Source organism: Archocentrus centrarchus, chromosome 14, assembly GCF_007364275.1.
Source record: "Archocentrus centrarchus isolate MPI-CPG fArcCen1 chromosome 14, fArcCen1, whole genome shotgun sequence".
Lineage (NCBI taxonomy): Eukaryota > Metazoa > Chordata > Actinopteri > Cichliformes > Cichlidae > Archocentrus > Archocentrus centrarchus.
In genome coordinates this window covers 37,216,665-37,236,820 of record NC_044359.1, presented here as the reverse complement: position 1 = coordinate 37,236,820, position 20,156 = coordinate 37,216,665, and the positions used below count along the sequence as shown (strand labels likewise).

At 42.8% G+C, this 20,156-nt stretch overlaps 2 protein-coding genes across 4 annotated transcripts in view; one reads left to right on the top strand and one right to left on the bottom strand.

Annotated features, from left to right (window-relative positions):
• The first annotated feature begins 1,690 nt into the window (after positions 1-1,690).
• ckma (creatine kinase, muscle a) lies at positions 1,691-4,875 on the top strand. Its single transcript, XM_030746450.1, has 8 exons — positions 1,691-1,832; positions 3,013-3,220; positions 3,317-3,471; positions 3,588-3,720; positions 3,830-4,001; positions 4,133-4,256; positions 4,355-4,544; positions 4,634-4,875. The coding sequence occupies exons 2-8, from the start codon at positions 3,028-3,030 to the stop codon at positions 4,810-4,812; spliced, it is 1,146 nt and encodes a 381-aa protein (XP_030602310.1). The 5' UTR covers positions 1,691-1,832; positions 3,013-3,027; the 3' UTR covers positions 4,813-4,875.
• Positions 4,876-11,288: 6,413 nt separating this feature from the next.
• The window catches only part of mark4a (MAP/microtubule affinity-regulating kinase 4a), a 38,830-nt gene continuing 29,962 nt past the window's right edge, over positions 11,289-20,156 (bottom strand). For 2 of the 3 annotated variants that reach the window (XM_030745937.1, XM_030745938.1), the window contains exons 15-17: positions 16,252-16,536; positions 11,825-11,869; positions 11,289-11,735 (exon numbers count right to left, since the gene is read on the bottom strand). In XM_030745937.1, coding sequence (XP_030601797.1) covers positions 11,399-11,735; positions 11,825-11,869; positions 16,252-16,536 — 667 coding nt within the window. In that variant the 3' untranslated portion in view covers positions 11,289-11,398. Of the gene's footprint in view, positions 11,736-11,824; positions 11,870-12,452; positions 12,536-16,251; positions 16,537-20,156 lie in introns of all 3 variants that reach the window. The other variant, XM_030745939.1, reaches the window with a different exon arrangement.

Sequence of the window (20,156 nt, the reverse complement as noted above, 5' to 3'; positions counted from 1 at the left end):
TCCTGGCCCTGCAAACAGAGGTCTCGCTAGGGTGAAATATTGCATTCACCCATTTGTCATTCTTTCAGTCACAGAGTTGCTGATCATTCCCTAATGTGCAACCACAAGATCATGCTGTCTTCTCTGATGATTAAATCCAACTTGGCCAATCTGATTCTCCTCTGGCTTTGAAGAACAGAATAAACCGGATCGGTGTCACCAGGATTAGAAGATCCTAGATCCATAGATCACCCAGGTAATCTTTTAAGGTACTTACAATGAAAAGGCCTAAGAGTTTTGAGCTAAATGCTCACAGTGATTATGCTAATATCATTATATTTCTAAAATATAACCCCAATTCCAAAAAGTTGGGATGTTGTAAAGTGTAAATAAAAACAGAATGCAATGATTTGCAAACCAAAATTTTACATTCTTTTTGGAAAGAATGGACACTGCATCTTCCAGACTGAAGAGGAGAGGGACCACCCAGGACTATCCACGTGGTTATCAGCTTCACTTCAAAAGCTTAAACCACACACTGCATATATTACAACAGCATGGCTTCACAGTAGAAGAGTCTGGCTGCTGCCTGTAGCTCAGACCTTTCTCTAATTAAAAGCATCTGGCTCATTATGAAGCCAAAAATCAGACAAAGAAGATGCAGACAAGTATGAGATGATATTCTTCTCCCAAAAATCCAGCAGCTCAGTTCTCAGAGATTACAGACTGTTAAAAGATGACGCTGCAAAGGGTTAAACAGGGCCCCCACCTTTCTGAGATGTGTTGCTGCCAATAAATCTAAAATGACCTTTTGTTTTTACTAAAATGGTACATTATCTCAGTTTAAACATTTGATGCCTTTGCTATATTCAGTTGTGAATAACATATGGGTTTATGGGTTTATCTGCAGATATTGCACTCTGCTGGGACTGTTACATGTCCTCATGTAACATTTGCTTATTAGGTAGAGTACAGCTGATGCTGATAGAACTGTTTTGCAGGTATTTTGAATAAACGTAAGTATTAAATTAATTAAAAATTCCAAGTAGAAGAAAACTACAAAAGTCCCTCTGAAGGTATTCCTATGGTCAGTCGGGAACATGAATTGCATGGATCAAATTCCATGGTAGTCGATTACAAAGCAATTGAGAGATTTCAGTCTGTGTCTAATGACCAAACTCTGACTAATCACACTGCTGTTTGTTTGATACAGTGTGTTCATACCTTCCACAGTGCAACACTGACCAATCCAGCTTTGGGGAGGGGTGGGGGTGGCTCACCTTTAAGAAAGTATCAGTCAAATGCTAACTGTTTTGGATGAGCAGACTCATGTGTAGAGCATTTATATGTGACAGCCATTTGATAAGTGAAGAAAACACCAACTCTTTCTAACCTTCACACCTACAGTAAGGAGCCCTGATCTCCAGAGTGAGCTCGACAAAAGTGAAACTCAGCTTATTTCAGTGGCCTTTCCCCATTACCACCCCAACCTCACTCATGTGACCTCCTCCTCCCCCTTCACATACTCCCACAGTCCAACTACAGCTATGTATGGGCCAAGGGTGGGTGTGGGGTTGTGAGGAGGATGACAGGGGGTGAGGGTACAGCTGCAGCACCCGTCTTGAATGACTGAGCTGTAAATGTGTCCCTTTCATAAACTGTTCAGTATCATTGCAGAGGCTCTGGCCAATGAGGCTGCAGCAGGCACTAAAATGGCCAAGCCAATGGCCCTGTGTCTGCCCAGTATATAAACAGGGGCCACAGGCATCCAGAGTTGGGTGACCCCTATTTTGGCTGTGGTGAACAGGATCTGATCCCAAGGACTGTTACCTCTGTTCTTGTCTGGTGTGCAGGTAATGAAATGATTAGTTTTGTGGTGTTAAAGAAGGAGCAGGCATGGAGATGTGGATGGATTTGGAGAGCTATCCAAACATTTAAAATGGCACAAATAACTCTGTGTGGCTAGTTTTTCTTTAAATGAAGGATTGAGGACATGAAGGCCACGATGAAATCAAAAGATAAATGCAGAAGAAGTCTGGTATGCTACTGGCTAGCAGAGGTCACTGAATTTTGTCAGATTATTCTCAGTTCAGATTGAGCTTGAAGATGGTGCTTTAACACGCTGACAGATGGACTGTGTTTCTAGTGTTAACTTGTATGACTCCACTCATTGGCATATATTTCTCTCTTTTAGACAGTGATTTATGTGGACAGGTGCTGCACAGTTTGATACCTGTAGGGGAGACGGTCTGCAGACCCCTCTATGATGTCCTCTGTGACTTCTGCTATTTCAAAGTCACACTTTTGGTGCTTTTGGCTTTAAACTAATGAGAAAATTGCCATTTGAAAAAAGGTTACTGCATCACAACTAGTCTTATAAACCAGCTTCACCTGTTGGCGCAGATCATATGTCACGTAATGTAACAAGTGCGTCACTGCGGTCGGTATTTGGGTTGAAGAGCATATCATCATAGGATGAAACTAATTATGATAAGGTAATCAGAGTAATAAGGGCATGTCCATATGTTGGTGGATCATGGTAGATGAACAGGGCCGCAGCTTGTCAGACTTCTATCAGCGTAGTGACTGTAACTGATGCAGAGACACAGAGAACTTGTAGTGCGTTCAGAGAGCAGCCTAACCCTATGCTGGAAATTCATTTATGTGTATTTATGTGTCCACATGCAGTTGGGACAGCTGGATTGTACATTTAAAGCTTTGCTTGTAGATGCTGAGGACATAAAGGGCATGCAGTCAGATGTGCTTGTGCTAAAAATACCCAGCCAACAGGCGCTCCTGCCTGTACTCTGTTTCAAACGGACATCTGAGCTGCTGGAAATTGAGTGACACTTGTTACCAGCATTCCTCTGCCAACACCACTTAAAACTTAGCAGCTGTCCTGAGGAATGTCGCATATCTCCAAATGCTGCCGAGTCTTTGTGACGATTCAGACGGCCTTCACAGACTGTGTCAGGATGTAATGGTTTATTATCATTACAAAACTTGATTAAAGGCTTTTCCCTCACTTTGCAGTGTTAGAAAGCAATCATGCCTTTCGGAAACACCCACAACAACTTCAAGCTCAACTATACAGTTGACGAGGAGTTCCCAGATCTGTCCAAGCACAACAACCATATGGCCAAGGCTCTGACCAAGGAGATATACGGCAAGCTGAGGGACAAACAGACGCCCAGTGGCTACACTCTGGACGATGTCATCCAGACTGGTGTCGACAACCCTGGTGAGACATGTTTCATTCACGTTAGCAGGAAGAACATTCTTTTATTCATACTGCATTTAATAATCCCCCCCACTCTGACTTGCTCCCATTCTTCAGGTCACCCCTTCATCATGACTGTTGGCTGCGTTGCTGGTGATGAGGAGTCCTATGAGGTCTTCAAGGATCTGCTTGACCCTGTCATCTCCGACCGTCATGGTGGATACAAGGCCACTGACAAGCACAAGACCGACCTCAACTTTGAGAACCTGAAGGTGAACCAAAACACCTGCTGACTGATGTCATGGTTCAGCACATCTCCACCTGCAGAATCATCCATCAATTCAGGAACTCCATTTTCACGTGGCATTTAAATTTTCTTTGTCTTTAGGGTGGTGACGACCTGGACCCCAACTACGTTCTGTCCAGCCGTGTCCGTACTGGTCGCAGCATCAAGGGATTCACCCTGCCCCCCCACAACAGCCGTGGAGAGCGCAGAATCATTGAGAGGCTTTCCATTGAGGGTAAGCATTCATAAGATATTGATTGTGTCATGGAAGGACAAGCACTGCATTTTGTCCTCACTCATTCAGTGACAGAATAGCCTCATCACTGCTCACCTCCTAACTGCAGCTCTGAATAGCCTGGATGGTGAGTTCAAGGGAAAGTACTACCCCCTGAACGCCATGACTGATGCTGAGCAGGAGCAGCTGATTGCCGATCACTTCCTGTTTGACAAGCCTGTGTCTCCCCTGCTGACTTGTGCTGGTATGGCCCGTGACTGGCCTGATGCCAGAGGCATCTGGTGAGTACTATCAGTAAATGTTAGGGGGCTGGATGTGAAACATTTTTTCCAAAAACTCTGTGGAAATTTGAACTTTCATAATTTTTCTGCATTATTTGTGCATTCTCCTGAATATGAATCTCTTTGCTCAGGCACAACGAAAACAAGACCTTCTTGGTCTGGGTGAATGAGGAGGATCACCTTCGTGTCATCTCCATGCAGAAGGGCGGAAACATGAGGGAGGTGTTCAGGCGTTTCTGCGTTGGCCTGCAGAAGGTATGCAGATATAACAGACCTCGGCCATGATAATGTGGCTGAATGAAAACAGTGTAGATTGTTCAAGATGACTCCTCCTCCTCTTTCACTCCTGCCAGATTGAGGAGATCTTCAAGAAGCACAACCATGGCTTCATGTGGAATGAGCATCTCGGCTACATCCTGACCTGCCCCTCCAACCTGGGCACTGGCCTGCGTGGTGGTGTCCATGTCAAGCTGCCCAAACTGAGCACACATCCCAAGTTTGAGGAGATCCTCACCAGGCTGCGTCTGCAGAAACGTGGCACAGGTAAACACCCACCTGTAAACTTGTGGACCAGCTTGACCAGCCCGCTGAAATCTCCGATGTGAATCTCATCCTTTGTCCTTCCTCTTTAGGTGGTGTGGACACTGCCTCCGTGGGTGGTGTGTTTGACATCTCCAATGCTGACCGTCTGGGCTCCTCCGAGGTGGAGCAGGTCCAGCTGGTGGTTGACGGTGTCAAACTGATGATTGAAATGGAGAAGAAGCTGGAGAAGGGAGAGGCCATTGACGGCATGATCCCAGCCCAGAAGTAAAGAGTGACAATCTTCCGTTTTTCTCGTGACCATTCATGTGTAATCGAGCCAGCGGACGGGCGCGCAGAGGAAACAGCCGCTCACCAACAGACTCTTGACTCTGCAAACTTCTTTTTCTTTCTTCCTGCTCTTTTTCATTTCTGTCCTTTTTTTTTTTTTAAAGTTCTCCTGTGTTGGTTGGTAACATCCTGGGATCAGCCTCCACTGAGCTGGGCTTTGCCTGGCAAATGTGGCGTCACCTACTTTTTGTTATGAAAAGTAATGATTAGCTCATACTGCTTAATAAAAAAAGTCCCCCGAAAAACAACTATGAGTCATTTTTTTCTTTTTGCCAGCATGAAGGAACAGATCAAGGTCTTGAAAATTACAAGCTATGAAAACGATTAATTCAATTCAATTTCAGTTGTTATTTATATAGCTCTAGATCACAACAGTTGCCTCTAGGGGCTTTATATTGTAAGGTAAAGGCCCTACAATAATACAGAGAAAAGCCAACAGTCAAAACAAACCCCTGTGAGCAGCACTTGGTGACAGTGGGAAGGAAAAACTCCCTTTAACAGGAAGAAACCTCCAGCAGAACCAGGCTCAGGGAGGGGGGGTCATCTGCTGTGAGGGGGCTGAGGGGAGACAGACACACTGTGGAAGAGAGCCAGAGATTAATAGACACCAAAATGAAGGAAAAAATGCCAACATCAGTGAATTTTATTCATCTTCAGCTCCATGTTCTCCTTATACATCACACCCACTCATTTCAGGTTACAGTTTGCTTCTGATGGGAGGAATTAAACAGTAGAAGAGAGTAAAATTACTCGTACAGGTCAAACTGTGTCTCTCTTGCATATAACATCAACTGTATCCAAACTCAGTTTTGAAGTGACAGTGAATGTTAAATACTGAGCTCCTCGGGTTTCTAATACTGTCATCATTCCACCATTTAAACCAGACCAGTGATACACTTTCTCTGAGCAGATATACAAGCATTTACCCAAACACTCAGGTCAACAAAAACTCTTTTCAAGAATTTTTCACAGTAGAATCCACCGTAAGACAATGTTCATCCAACTTATACTACGAGTGAGCTGTTTTACAATAAGTTATTTGCTTTCTTTCTTTTTTTTAAACCCATTTTAGTTCAAAAATTCTCACTGAAATGCTCAGCAAACGACCTGAAACGTTTCTATGGCTTGAATGCAGACAAGAGATTTCGACATTGTTACTGGGACTAGTGTAAATTCAAGTTAAAACTGAGCCAAACTGCACAATTTATTCCAGCTGCTGCTGTCCTTGTGCAGGATCTAAAACTGAACAATGTTCTTATGTACGAGGTGCACTCAAAGAGTCCAGGGACTCCTGCTGCACACGAATGCAGCACGGCAACGTCACATGTACCGTATTTTCCGGAGTATAAGTCGCACTTTTTTTCATAGTTTGGCTGGGGGTGCGACCTATACTCCGGAGCGACGTATATGTGACATTTATAACACATGAACCAAAATACTCCAGCCACTTGACATCTCCGTGAACTGCAGCTTTAAGGCAGTCTTGCGTAACCTGTGGGCGCAGTGGATGATGGATGGAGAGCACAGCTTAACGGCAACTGGGAGAATGCGCCACCCAACTTTCCTGGAAGTCATTGGATGGATCAAGAAAACATGGGCTTCAGTGACAAACCATCCTGTTGGGATTCAGAAAGGCTGGAATAATTGGAACTGCAGCTGACGACGAGTCTGACTAACGCGACACAGAAGAGGAAGCGGCGCTTCGTCTACGGAGTGTACGGAATTGTTTAGAAGTGACACCGAGGATGAAGAATTCAATGGATTGATGGTTTGGTTAACTTGTTAGTATGTTCTTTATGCTATGGTTATCTGAATAACTTAATGTTACGTTAACATACCGAACACGTGTTCGTCATGTAGCTGAATGTGCTACGTTAGCATAACGTAGGCGTAACCGTGTTCGTCCTGTTCTTTAATCCATTATTATTTTAAATTGCCGTTCAAGATGGAATTTCTGCTCTGGGTCTCGGATTCTATCAACCCCCCCCCCAAAAAAAGTGCGACTTATAGTCCAGTGCGACCTATATATGTTTTTTTCTTCTTTATTATGCATTTTTTGGCTGGTGCGACCTATACTCCGGAGCGACGTATAGTCCGAAAAATACGGTATGTAAAAAGCGGGAACTTGGAGTCGAGACTCCACATGATGTCGGTCTATCAACATGGCAACCCGTGCTGGACAAAATTCTGTGATCACTTGCAGATAGGCTTTTGCAAATTATACCACGGGTCAGAAGCAGCATGTAAGGATCTCCATCTACAGGCACAGGATGATTCACACCCAGGATCTTCATTTCATTGGTCTATAGCTATGACTGGACCACGAGCAAGGCCAGAAACTTTCTTTAGAAATTTTCTTTAGCTGTGAATTTGTCCCTCAGTGTCATACTGTTCTACTGTAACATCCGATGGGAGAACATTCAGCTCAAATGCCCAGAATTGTGGTTCAATGGCTAAAAACATACACGTTTTGGGACCACACCAGCACGATCATCGCTCATTGCACACTCTACTACACAGACTCGAGCTCCTGTGACCTTGACCTCTTCAACACAAAATTCAGAATTCAAGTTGAAGGGTTTGGGACTTCCTGGTAGGATTCCAGAAGGAGACCTGGGAGCAATGCAATCTGCAAAAGGTCATAATTTGAAGGGGATAGCAACCAAATTTGAATCAGCTACAGATTTTGCTTTTCTTGGTGAAGTCTTGTAATTCTTTGGCTGCACCTCGTACTCTACATTGCGGTACATTTTATGGCATATCCAAAGACTTCTATGAACTCAAGATGGCCTCTTGAATATACTGAACTTCTCTTGCTGCAACAAGGTGGAGTGAAGTCTCTATCTCACATGAGCCCTTCTGTAATTTTTGTGAAAGGGGGAATAATCTGGCGCTTCATCGAGCAACTCAAGTCTAAAAAGTGGCTGTGTCTGCATTTCACAAAGCTTCCAGTCCAAGATGTGCATCACATTTCATTTTTTCCAATAAAACCCAAACTCTGAACTCATGCAAGATTGCAGGTTGGTTTTGTTCCCCATTATCACTGACAGAAACGGCTTTAATCTAGAATTACTTCCCTTGCTCTAGCTATAAATAAACCTTGAGCTCTAAGATATATACTATATTCATATATTTTATATACAGCCATCAACTGACTGATATAAATCCTGTTTTTTTTAATGATATTATTCTAAAAAATAAATAAAGTACCTGTGCAAATATCCACAAATTGAAGTGTTTCACATTTAAGACATTGGCGCCTTCCAGTGGCTAGTTCTGGGTATTACCTATACAGGTACACTGGAAGGAGCTGATTCAAGTCAAAGCAAAGTGCATTGAGGTCTATATTACCTAATGCTAATATACACCACAATGAGAAACGTCCAGGGAGAGGACGAGGACAGACTCCCGGTGTCCACTCTGGTGTCTGCTTCTCACCCTGAGGGGGAGGGCAGGTCAACATCAGCTTCCCCTGTTGGGCTACATGAACAGCAAACACCAAACTGGACTGAAAAATGTAGAACAATGTGAGCGAGTGGATGATGGCTGACCGTTTCCCTGCAAGAAAGAAAGACAAACTGGAAAAAGTTGGTGGTACGTATGAAGGTGGCAAACAGAAGGTCAGAATCCCTGTTAAATGTAGGGGTGTTGGGGAGGGTGTGGGAGGTGTGGGGGGTGGGGTGGGGGGTGTGGGTAGGGTCACCATGAGCAAAGCCACAACTGAGAGACAGTATTAACAGTAAATCAGCAGCCAAACAATATGATCTCTGTAGCCTACGCAAATATCACAGTACATTATTCACTAAAAACAGGGAGGGAGACTAGAAATCTTTCTCAGTTTTTTCTGTCTTTTTTTTTTTTTTTTTTTACATTAAATGTGTATTTATGAAGGCGCTGGGGGTAGTTCACTTTAAAGGCAACTGGACTAACAAGAAGAAAACACTGTCCACACTGCCTTCATCGCGCCTTTCTCACATACAGGACACTCTCCCTGATCCCCACAGTCATCAATAATGGACAGAGCAGTTAATACACCGTGCCACAAGAGAAAGAGGGTGGGCGTTAGGGAGTGCACGCCACCTCTGTGTGCATGAAGGTGTAATCTGAGAGGTTTCGCTGCTTGGCTGATCCGCTTTTGCCGTTTCCCACCGACAGAACTGAGACGACGACTAAGGTGAGATCACGACTGAGGTGAGATCGCGTGGCACGGAATAGACCCGACAGAAGAGCTGCATCGCACTGAAAATTCACAGACGTACAGCATTGCTCTGAGTTTGCTGCGGGGAGACTGGCTGCTGTTTCGTACATCACCTTTGCTTTAATGAAAACTGAGGGCCCTTGGTTAAGTATTTTCTACATCTACTGTGTCCTTTATTACAAGATTGTTAACGAAAAGTGATGAAAAGAGATTAAAAGTCAGTAAAATCAAGATGACTGAGTTGGCTGTCACTCACAAATGACAGACATTGATTTCAGCCAATCAGAGAGCAGCATTTGATTCTTTCAGAGGGTCATCAAAGACAACTTATTCCACTAAATTATGGTATGAGAATTTTCAGAGCCTTATCCCAGGAAACATGATCAAAACATAAACATTATTTCCCCAGTCATAGACTGAATATAAAAGATGGATATAGCCAGAGTGAAATTACCCATTGAAGCCTCAATGGTAGCGTTCTGGCGGCTGGTAGCATTTTGGAGCCTCTTAATTTTAACTCTCTCTATACACTATTGCATTGGACAACCAAGGGTGGCCTACAGGTCGCTACCATACACAGCATATTGGCTTTGGACTCTGTATGTCATATTATTTGCCAGATTATTTTATTAAAAAATATCCAAAAGGTAACAATTACTCAAAAATAGTTCAGAGATCCAGTTCAGTAACTCAAATTAACAGAGGTGAGGCCTAGCAGATGCCGATCAGCTACCTGTGTCTGCACACCTACAAATCAAACCATGTCCCACCTCCAGTATCCGTGTGGATGAGTTGTAAAATAAATCTTTTTTATGGACAGGGAAATATTATCTGTAAAGTCCAAAAAATTTTATGTACCGTACTGTCAGCATGCTTTTTAGTGCTGTGGAGTTGGGCACTTTAATATGGGACTCTAGGGATAGTGATGCACATTTGAAGCCTGCCTCCAGTGGCCACTAGAAGAACTGCAGGCTTTGGGACTTAAACATGAAGTTTCTTTCCATTTTTCATATGACCTGAACGACAGCTGGACAGCCACAGAAGGTCCAGTCCACGTGTACAGACCATCATTACTGGATGCCTGTTTTTTGCTTTTAAACAGACACTTTACCATCACGTATACCACCGTATATGTTCATCCTGTCTCACTGCACTGGAAGGGGAAGTTTGAACTGTGACAGTCACTGCCTCTACTCCATGATGGCAGCAGTTTTACAGCCACTGCCCACTGTGATGGACAGTCAGCTGATTAGGATAAGAAATGCTCGAGTGTTCTTCATGGTGAGAATGTTTTATACGCTTTAGGTAATCGGTACAGTTTTCACTCTAGAACTATTTTTCAACCAAGTCTAGATGACTAGCATTGACAGCCAGCCAGCAGCAATTCAACGATGAAAGGTTTGCTGGGATAATAAAAGCAGGAAATCAGCTGGATTCATTTAATTTAAAAGAAGACTGAAAAATGGAGCTTGACCTTACAGCTGAACTTATAGTGTATATTAAAAAAACATTAGTGACCACTGAGTAACATTAGTCAAATTTGAAATGTCTGTTCCTGTCGTGCAGAGAAACTAATGCGACTGACAGGCCATAACTCTGCACTCGACTCGAGCTCCTGACTGGCTGCTTCAACAGCCCGTCAACCCCACTCCCCTGACCTTAATCCGGTGCATTTGTCACTGCTGTATTTACCCAACTCAAAGCAACGTAACACTGCGGCTGCTCGTCTGATCACTGAATCCGACTATCTCCACATTTGTGCATGTTAATAGGTGGGGGGGAGGGGGGGGCAGTGTACATAAAGGTGACATATAAAAGAAGAGTTTAAAAAGAGGATGGTTGAGAAAGATAAGACAGCAGATGATTTTCTGTAGTGGTGAAAGTGACAGTGAGTAAAAACAATGATCAGAGCAATAAATAACAAAATAAAGAGTCATTATGGCTAGGAGTAGCAATAAAAAATATTCAACTAGATTCCATCTGATCCAGATCCAGTGGGTGCGGCAGCTCAGTGAGGGGGATGGCTGAGCTGTGTTGGGGAACAGAGTGGACAGAGAGGGGGGGTGGGTGGGTGTTATAGTCTGTGTGACTTTACGGATCAGATGTGTGTTTATCAGTGTGTGTGTGTGTGTGTGTGTGTGTGCGGGGGGGGGGGGGGGGGGGGGGGGGGGGGGGTAGTCTTGAAAGAGACAGAAGGAGACGTCCTTTCTTTCGGGTCCAGCCCCTCACCTCTTCTCTGTTTTTTGTTTTCTTTTTTAATTCCCTTTGCGCACACACACATCAACACTCACACAAAACCACGCACTCGTTTGCAAACACACCCTCCCAATCAAAGTTCAAGGTCCTTAGAGATTTGGGTGGCAATGTCCCGGAAAGCTAGCGGCGCCCCCCAGAGTCGCGTGTAGCGCACACCGTTAGAAGTCTCCGAGGTGCCCGTGGAAAGATGGCACACCTCAGCCTCGAAAGCCACGCGGCCCCCTGCCACGCCATGGGTGCAGGAGAGCAGAAAGGGGCCAGCATGGTGGACCTGACAGCCACATCCGAGAGCTGCCTCCCGCAGAGCCAGTACCACCTCCGCAGGGTCCCGCCGCCCACCACCTCTCAGATCCCAGCCACGTCCGACGGCCCGGGGCTCGGACGCTTTTTGATACCCAGGTAGATGGCAACTGAGGAGAGGGGAAAACGGGAAAAAAGTTCAGACACCGGACATCCTGTTTCTAAATGCTGTTAACACAGGCAGAGCATGCGTACTGACCTTGTGACCGCAAATCTCCTGATTCCCTCAGATTCATTTGCGACCCTGTTGGACAAACAGGCAGAGTAAGAGGTAATCCGCCAGAGTACAATAAGCCTCGTGACCAACCCACAACTCTCAGATCAGACGGCATTCAGAAGTGGATATTATACAGCGAGACCGAGCAAGCATCAGCAACAACAAGCATGTGATGCTGGAGAACAATTTGTCCTCACATATGCACTCCTCACTCACAACGTCTAAAGCATGCAGATATAAACACCGTCTTTCAACTTCTGTGTTACATTTGCATTCAGTTTACTCAACATCACACGGAGAAAACATTTAATGAGTTTCACCCTATCAACCACAAAATAGAAACACTATTTCTACAGGAATGCACAGGATGATAGTGGAGTAATTATAGTCTTTATAGACAATGACACTGATCCTTCCTTGATTGCAACCATGCTTGGAAACAAATGTGTGGGACCTGGACAGAATGAAGACCATTCAGAAGGCATGCAGACAAGCAGTATGGGGAAAAAAAGTCAGGCATTTCTGGACTTGAGCAAATTCCAGTGTGAGCAGGCAGACAGATGAGGCAGCACAGGCAAACAAGAAGAAAGAGAGAGACATGGAAACTTACTAACTGTTTTTGATCCTTGTGGAAGAGTACAACCCGAAACTGATTTGTTTGAGCCCTGGCGCTTGGATGGGTCAAGATTGACCCTGATGCCATGACACAGAGAAAACAGAACGAGATAAAGATGGAGAGAAAAAAGAGGGAGTAAAAGGGTAAGAGCGGGGGATTTGGGGGAGGAATAAGAGAGAATATAAGTAATTCACAGGAAAGCAAGTGGTGGAAAAGAGTGCAGCACTGCAGCTGATTGGCAAGGATGAAGCTGAGGTTTGATAAGATTAGACATGTGTGATTATGACTAGGAGGGAGAGGGGAGCAGAGGATAATCCAGGGCCACAGAAGGGCTTGCCAAAAGGCCTGGGTGAATTAAATGTTTTGATAAGCATGGATCCATACCCAGCCTGTGCTCAAGATGAAACACGGAACTTCACAACAACTCTACATGATTTTGTTTCATTTATTTGATGTCCTTGGTTTGAGTTTATAAGAATCTTACACCCACTGTGATAGCAAAGCCAATCATAAATCTTTAATTGCCAAAAAAAACCCCAAACAAACCAAAAATAACAAATAAAAATATATCCCTCTCAACAGCTTTTGACAGACATCTCATGTCTTCTTTTCAAGGACCATATGGGAACATGCAGAAACCAGAGATAGAATATGCAGAGTTAAGAAGAGCTACACTGTGAGGTAGTGTAATAACTTCATTAATGAAGACTGTATTCTACTGTACTGAAAATTTCCAGCTCATGTAGTTCAAAGTGTAAAAAACTGAATGAGCTTTTTAATACTGCAGAATTATAACAATAAACTGACACAATATCTTATTAAGTAAAATGCGTCTTATTAAAATCTTTATATTATTAGCTACACTTATGACACTTAAAGAAATATTTGGACATTTTGGGAAATATGTGCATTCACCTTGCTGAAAGTTATGTAAGAGAAATGATAACACCATCACATCTGTGTGCCGAAGTGAACCAGTTCTATGTTTGATGCTTTTCTGTCACAGACAAATTCCCCACTGGGCCCACGGGTGGTCTGTGTTTGTCTTTCAAGTTCGGGTCCTCTACCAGAGACCTGGGAGCTTTACGTAGTACCTTAGCTGTTCCTAGGACTGTGCTCTTCTGGACAGATATCTTGGATGTCATTCCTGGAATCTGCTGCAGCCGTGGCCCCGAGTGTTCTGATTACCACAGGGACCGCTGTTACCTGCACCTTCTACATCCTATCTAGCTCTTCTCTCAGCTCTTAGTATTTCTCTTTCTTACTGCCATCTATCGGCCTTCTTCCTCTGCTTGTCCACCACTACTATGTCCGGTTGGTTAGCCATCTGAATCAGGAAGTCCCACAGGATCTCAACCACATCTGGGGGTGTATCTTGCCTCTCTTCTTTCTCTGGTTTCTGCTGCCTGAGGTACTCACTAAGCAAATTATCAATTGTGGCCGTCTTCCTGATGTACTCATGGATCGTCATTTTATCTAGAACAGTGACACTCACTAGTCCTCAGCCACCTTCCTTCTGCTTAGAGTACACTCTCAGGGTGCTGGATTTGGGGTGAAACCCTCCATGCATGGTAAGGAGCTTTCTTGTCTTGTTCTCAGTGGCTTCTATCTCCTCCTTTGGCCAGTTTATCATCCCAGCAGGGTATCTGATGACTGGCAGGGCATAGGTGTTGATTGCCCAGATCTTGTTCTTCCCATTCAGCTGCCTCTTCAGGACTTGCCTTACTCTCTGCAGGTACTTGGACATTCCCATTTGCGTGTGGAACTCCAAGGTACTTGTAGCTCTCTTCAATGTCTGCAGTGTTGCCTTCTGGTAGTGCAAGCCCCTCAGTTCTGACTACCTTCCTTCTCTTTGTTACCATCCGACTACACTTCTTCAGTCCGAATGACATTCCAGTGTTATTGCTGTAGATCCTGGTGTGTGTATCAGTGAATCAATGTCTCGTTCACTCCTGACATACAGCTTGATGTCATCCATGCAGAGGAGGTGGCTGATGTTTGCTCCATTCCATAGTTGGTATCTGTAGCCAGTCTTGATGATTTTGCTGAGGGGATTCAGGTCTATGCAGAACAGCAGAGGGGACAGAGCATCTCCTTGGTAAATCCCACACTTGATGGTGACTTGCGCAATTGGCTTGAAGTCGGCCTCTAGTTTTTTTTTCCCCACAACCCCATTGAATTCCTGAAGAAGGCTTTTAGGTCCTGCTGATCTTGTAACGTTTTAGGCATTCCAGGATCCATGTGCAGCATTAAGTCATAGGCTTTCTTGTAATGAATCCAGGCGCTGCACAGATTGGTCAGTCTGGTCTTACAATCTTTGCTGATCGCTGTATTGACCAGTAACTGGTGCTTTGCTACTGGTATTTGTTACTGTCAATTCCGTTCTGGCCCTGCTCTTGTACTGAGCCGCCTGCCTGTTTGTCTTAGCTTCTATTATGCCTTACAGTAACTTCCATGTAGTGCTAAGGCAGGTTATTGGCTGGTTGTTGGATAGGACCTGTTCCTTTTGGAGATCCTTGGGGCTCAGGACTGTCAAGCTTTTGGTTAGCCATTCTGGGTGCATCTAATTGATTAGCAGTTGTTCATTTGTGCTGCCAGGTGCTCGTGGAGTGCAGTTAGCTTCTTTAGCCAGTAGCTGTGAATTATGTCAGGGCCTGCTGTTGTCCAACTTTAACTGGATCCTGTTCAGGGAGGTTGTTGTGGTTTTCTCTTAAATCTGCTGGCCACTGAACATTGTTGTTATGTGATGCCTCCTTCTTCATGCTCTTCCAGTATTGCTCTGTCTCCAGCCTTGGTGGTGGTGGTGGTAGTAGTGGTTCTCATATTGTTCCCCTGTCACTGGGAGAACACCTTGGATAGTTCAGTTGAGAATATCAAGTGTGAATCATGCACTGTACTAGAGTCCAAGCCTAAAAATACGGAGTTGAATTTAGCATAACTTTAAACATATTAATGCAGCCCTGTAAGAATTAAAATAATTCCAAGTTTAAATAGCATTCATAAATCTGATCACATATTAAATTTTTGCTGAAGGTCTCATCCATCAGCAATGCCATAAATTTAAGTAAAATCATGTCAAGTTCTATATTGAACTAGCACAGTAATTTTAGCCCTTTGTCATTGTTGTGGAATTTCCCTACAAGTACCCCCCCCCCACCCCCCACCCCAGCATCACATTAGCAAAACATAATACCAACACACTGTTAAAGTAGTACACATGTGTATGGTGTCTTCTCAGTAAGTAATAACATGCTAGCTGAGTGTGGTTCACACAGACAGGAAGCAGGGAGAAGCAATAAGACCAATACCAGAACTCCAAACAGCTACACCTTTCTTAAAGAGTACAGCTTATCTAATTTGTTCAGGGATCCACTTACTACTATTGCTACAGGCTATTATGAGTTTAGTAACCTAACCAAAGAAAACAACAGCTGGCTGATTTTACTCGAGTCTGTACATACTTGAAAAAGATAAATAATCTGCTCAAAACTAGATGTGAAAGTGTTTGGAAGTGAACTTTAGAAAAAGCCAGGATAGCTTTTACAATGTGCTTCCAGTCTTTATGCTAACGTCTCATGGCTCATTTATATTTAACGCATAGATATGGGATGGTATTAATGTTCTCATCTTGAGCCATTACTTTAAACAATATTATTCTATTTATTATTTATCACCTTATCAGTTACTGAAGGGGCAGCGTGTAGCAAGAGCAGTTTTGCCAGGCTGCTAATGTAAATAAGAATTTGTTTGCTATTCCGCCTGATGTAAGACGTGACATGCAGTGCAAGTCTACCTGCGAGTGAGTTTCGAGGTCAGCTTGGTGAAGAGGTTGGAGGTGGCCCTGGTGCGGGCGTGGGTCAATGGGCTGGCATCGTGGTGTGACAGGGTGGGTGAAGTAGGCGGGGCCGAGTAGACCGGGGGGCCACGATCCCTCAGCTGTCCCCCATGAAAGGTGCTGCGGATTGTGGAGCCTCGGGTCAGGCGGCATCGGTCTGAGGAGGAAGAGGAGCCTGCAGCTCCGGCCGCAGCGATGCTGAGCGTGGAGGGAGAAGCCGCCGGCATACGGTGGCCCAGGGAGCTGCAGGGGACAAGAAAATGAAGCTAGCTCAGCCATTAGGTCTCATTGATTTATCATTTTTGGTAAAGGCATGGTTTATTAGGACTACCACTTTCACTGACTTTAGGTAAGGAGTACAATTAGCCTTAAAATGCCTTACAAAAAGCAATAGCACATGACATATTACACTGTCACTATTTATTTAACAAAAGCCAAAATTCAGGAGCAGCGTGTGAAAAACTAAGTGCGCCCCATGATTCAATAGCTTGTGGAATCACTGTCAACAGCAATAGTTTGATGTGCCTGTTCTGACATTATCAGTCTCTCACATCGGTGTTGAGGAATTTTAGGCCACTCGTCCTTACGATGTTGCTTCAGTTCATTAAGGTTTGTGGGCGTTCGTTTATACACAGCTCTGTTAACCTCTCAGCATTTCAGCTGGGTGGAGTTTTGATCTGGGTCACTGAAACACTTCGACTCTTTTCTTTTTCAGCCATGCTGTTGTAGATTTGCTGCTGGTTTCAGATCATTGTCCTGTTGTATGACCCAATTTCGACCAAGCTTTAGCTGTCAGACACACGTTTGACTCTAGATTACTTTGGTATACAGAGCAGTTTGTGGTCTCCAAGGTGCCCAGGTCCTGTGGCTGCAAAACAAGTCATCACTTCTCCACCACTGCGCTTGACAGCATGAGTACTGATATGCTGTGTTCGGTTTTCAGTAAACATGACTCTGTGCATCATAGCCAAGCATCTTTACTTTGGTCTCATCTGTCCAATGGACATCGTTCTAGAGGTCCTGTGGTTGGTTCAGACAAAACTTTGCTAAGCTGTGCTGCCTCGTTCAATTTAGAGACAAAAAGGCTTTCTCCTGCCAACCCTTCCAAACAAGCCACACTTGGAGATTTAACATGCTAACATGCTAACTGAGGCCTGTAATGTTTGACATGTAGCTCTTGAATGAATGAATGAATTTATTTATTTAGTAGGGACAATGCACATTAAGAAACAATCCTGTACATGTGCCAGAATTAGCCAAAAGGCTATTTTTCATCTGTTGTCCCTGGACAAATCACAATTTGTCATGCTAAAAACAAACAAAAGTTATACAATCAAGATTAAAATGACTAAACTACACAAAATTGAAGGAGAGAAAATACAAGCAATACAAACAATACAATACAATAAATACATATGGAAACTACACAACAATTTTCATAAAAAGTATAAGTAATTAAAACTAAATTACTTGTTCATATTGATGCCACAGGTGGTCCCACGATTGGATTAGGAGAAGGTGTTTGTTATACAGAATGTTCACAGATGTGATGTGTTATGAACCAATTCTTTAGTTGTTTTTTAAATTGATTATAAGTGGCAGATGTTCTGATTGTTCCACTCCCGCGCAGCTGTAACCGAAAATGCACTCTGACCAAAAGCACTTTTCCAGAAAGGAACAACACAATCTTCCCGGATTGCCCCTCTTGTTAATCGAGATGTATTGTTCCTTATATTTACAAACAGAGTGAGTGGTGGAGATGACAGACCTTTAACAATTTTGTAAAAAAGACAGAGATTTGAGAATTTGAGGACATTCTCCCAACCCAAAAACCCATGTTTGTCTAAAATATTGCAATGATGATATCTTAATGGTTTTTTGTCCAATATTTTCATTGTTTGTTTGTATAATGACTCTATGGATTTCAGTGCTGTTGTATTTGCTTGTGACCAAGTTGTGAGACAATAAGTTAAATGTGCGATAAAACACATGCATGCATGAACAATTTAGAAGCCTGTAGTGATAACTGTGGTCTTATAAACCTAAAAATTGATAAAGTAAATTTAACATGATTACAAACTTTTTTAATCTGAGGTTTAAAAGTGAGTTTTGAGTCTATTATGATACCGAGATATTTACATTCATTCACAAGTTGTAGTTTTTCCCCATCCACATAAATATTTGCCTCACAATTTGGAAGTTTTGATTTAGAAAAGCACATTCCAACTGTTTTACTTACATTTAGTTTTAAGCAGGACTGGTTTAACCGCTCTGATACATTAGCCATGGATTGTGTAAGTTCACTGGCTACTTGAATTATGTTTGTGCCATGTGTGTAAATAACAGTATCATCTGCGTACATTTGAATAAAGACATTAGGACAAACTGAGGGAAGGTCATTTATGTATAGAGCAAATAACAACGGCCCCAAAATGGAACCTTGGTGAACACCTGTAGACAAAGGCAGAGAAGATGAAATGTAGTGACCAATTCTAACTGACTGTGACCGATGTGATAGATATGATTCTATCCATTTTATTGTATTTACAGAAAAATTAAATTTACTTAGTTTGGTCATTAGTATTTTATGATTTATAGTGTCAAAAGCTTTTTTTAAATCAAGAAATACAGCACCAACAACACCACCCTTATCCAATAAGTATTTTAGGTTTTCAATGAAAAAACAATTTGCGGTCTCTGTTGAGTGCTGAGCTCTAAAGCCAAATTGCATGGGGTGAAATGAAAAGGAAGAGGTGTTTAGATGTGCAATCATTTGTTGAGTAATGAGTTTCTCAGCTATTTTAGACACCGTAGGTATAATACTGATTGGTCTGTTGTTACTGATGGATAAAGGATCACCATTTTTATAGACTGGAACGACATACTGCCTCTGAGGAGGATTGATTTAAGAGTTTGGTTAATGGGGTTACAAATGTAGAACTAAGCTCTTTCAACATGAATGTATCCATACCATATATGTCTTTTGTTTTGGAAGGTTTAAGTGATCTTATTGTCTGTGCGACTTGAGAGTCTGTAACATGCGCTATACTAAAAGTTGGCTCTAGACTATTTATGGGACCCATATTTAATTTATTAAGAGGAAAACTCTGGGCAATCAAGGATACAGATTCGATAAAAAAGTCATTAAAAGCATTTGCAACTTTCTGTGGATTATTTGTAATGTCACCATTTATCTTTATTTCTACAAGCTTCTTTTCATTTGTGTCCTGTCCTGCAAGTTTTTTCAAGCAACTCCAGATTAATTTTGGATCTCTCTTGGCATTCTCCAGTATAGTCAAGAAATAATTAGCTTTGGCCTGTCGTATATTTTTTACTACTTTATTCCTAAGAGATATAAAGAGATTTTTGGCACTAGCTGACTTACTTTTGATTGCATTTTTTAATGCAAGATCCCTATCTTTCATAAGTTTCAGTATGTCAGAGTTTATCCAGGGCAGTACATTTTTCTTTCCTCTGTATTTAAGTTTAGAGCTAAAGCTTTTATTATCCTCTGTATTGTTGTTACAAAATGGGTACAGTCCATTTCACTATCAGACCCCTCCAATATTTTATCCCACTCAATCTGCTGAATGGCAGTTTTAAATTCTTCCTGTCTTTTTTTGGAATTCCTATAAACTGATGTTCTCTGACACAATAATTGAAAGCTTCCTGGCCACAAGTATCAAGTTGTGGTCTGAAAGAGCTGCTAGCATGTTATAGGATTTGACTGTTCTCTCAGGACGATTAGTGAATATTAAATCAATCTGTGTACTGCTTGATGAAGTGATTCTTGTAGGTTTTTGAATTACTTGGACAAAATCAAATTTGTCAGTTATTCTTTTAAGATTCTTTCTGCAAGAATT

Excerpts from the sequence above, each read along its gene's own strand:
- ckma (XM_030746450.1), top strand. The coding sequence starts at position 3,028 with ATGCCTTTCGGAAACACCCACAACAACTTCAAGCTCAACTATACAGTT. Across the intron at positions 3,472-3,587 it reads TCAACTTTGAGAACCTGAAG|GGTGGTGACGACCTGGACCC; the intron begins GTGAACCAAAAC and ends CTTTGTCTTTAG. Across the intron at positions 3,721-3,829 it reads TGAGAGGCTTTCCATTGAGG|CTCTGAATAGCCTGGATGGT; the intron begins GTAAGCATTCAT and ends TCCTAACTGCAG.